This window comes from Kryptolebias marmoratus, linkage group LG22 (genome assembly GCF_001649575.2).
Source record: "Kryptolebias marmoratus isolate JLee-2015 linkage group LG22, ASM164957v2, whole genome shotgun sequence".
In the NCBI taxonomy this organism is placed as follows: domain Eukaryota; kingdom Metazoa; phylum Chordata; class Actinopteri; order Cyprinodontiformes; family Rivulidae; genus Kryptolebias; species Kryptolebias marmoratus.
Genome location: NC_051451.1, coordinates 29,471,007 through 29,472,304, shown reverse-complemented (window position 1 = coordinate 29,472,304; position 1,298 = coordinate 29,471,007). Strand labels below are relative to the sequence as shown.

The following is a 1,298-nucleotide window of genomic DNA, read 5'->3' as shown; positions in this document are numbered from 1 at the left end:
GGGCAGGAGGTTCTGGTTCCTCAGAGCTCTCTGGGGATGATGGTGAAGGGCCGGACCGGGCAGGAGGCCTCCAGCTCCAGCGCTGTTAGGAAGCAGTCTGGAGCCTGGCTGCAGCTCAAAGCCTGCAAAGCTTCGCCCAGGCCGCTCCACGCTTCGTGGGAGGTGCTGTGGATCTGAACCGCGTCCCGCAGAACCTTCTCACCCAGGTGGACACGCCCACTTTTCACCAGCAGACGACCCTAAAGCAGAAGAGTGAAACCTGAATAAAAAATGACCTGATCTACAAGTAACCTGATTATATCTTTAAAAAAGGCTAAAAAAAACTAAGCTGCTGTACTTTTTGTAGTCAAAGACATTTCCCTTCCCATCCAGGGAGCATCACCTTCAGTTTGAAGCTTAGAACTCCACCTGCTCCCGTTCTGAAAGGAGAAAGCTCCGTGGACGGGAGGAGAAACATCTTCAACAACAGAAGTCCAATCGTTTGGTTCGTTAATCCAGAAGACTGAGAGTCTACACCACTTATTGTTGCTGGTTTCTGTCTAAAGGGAAGATATTTGAGAACGAACAGAATATCTGACCCAATGTCAGCTGTCAGCAGGTCAAAGGTCAGGCTTTTGTCTCTGAGCTCAGAATGTCACAAAGCAACATGGAGTTTCATAAACATCTTCTATGGGCTGGATGCTGCGACACGTGCACACTGAGGATGACAACAGGCACGCACACACACACACTGAGCTGGCCTGAGGTCAGACAGTTGTGTTATTCAGTCTCTGCTCACAAGATCCACATTAATTGGGCTAAAATTCACATCAGTGTCTGCAGGGCTCTGATGCAACTCTCAGGAGGAGCGTGCGCTCTCTCTCACACACGTGCACATCCTTTCTTCTTCTTCTTCTTTCCTTTGTGTTGTCAGGAAAACAAAAACAACTTGGATGAGGAGAAAAACAGGTTTATTAGTGTGTGAGTCCTTTTGAGAGAGCGCGATGATTTCCTGCTTAACGATGACCTCCTTTCACACCATAAATCCAACTAAAATTAGAGTTACTGTGAGTAACGAGTCACCTGATCCCCAGCTGACAGCCTGAAGTGTGTGTGTGTGTGTGTGTTCACACCTGCAGGTAAAATCTCACATCCTCACATCCTTCCTGAGAGATAATTTCTGATCACATCATTCGTCCCTTTCAAACGTCACCTTAAAACCAAATCTGAAGATGAATTCTTCCTGAAAAGGTGTCCTGTGTGATGTGACCAAAGGGTGATATGACCCAAGAGTGATATGACCAAAGGGTGATATGACC

General features: G+C 47.4%; 1 protein-coding gene across 4 annotated transcripts in view; it reads right to left on the bottom strand.

Moving 5' to 3' along the window:
* Window positions 1-6: 6 nt before the first annotated feature.
* The window catches only part of ttc7a (tetratricopeptide repeat domain 7A), a 29,304-nt gene continuing 28,012 nt past the window's right edge, over window positions 7-1,298 (bottom strand). For all 4 annotated transcript variants that reach the window (XM_037973572.1, XM_037973576.1, XM_037973573.1 and 1 more), the window contains one exon: window positions 7-239. In XM_037973572.1, the coding sequence (XP_037829500.1) occupies window positions 21-239 (219 nt within the window). In that variant the 3' untranslated portion in view covers window positions 7-20. The remainder of the gene's footprint in view (window positions 240-1,298) is intronic.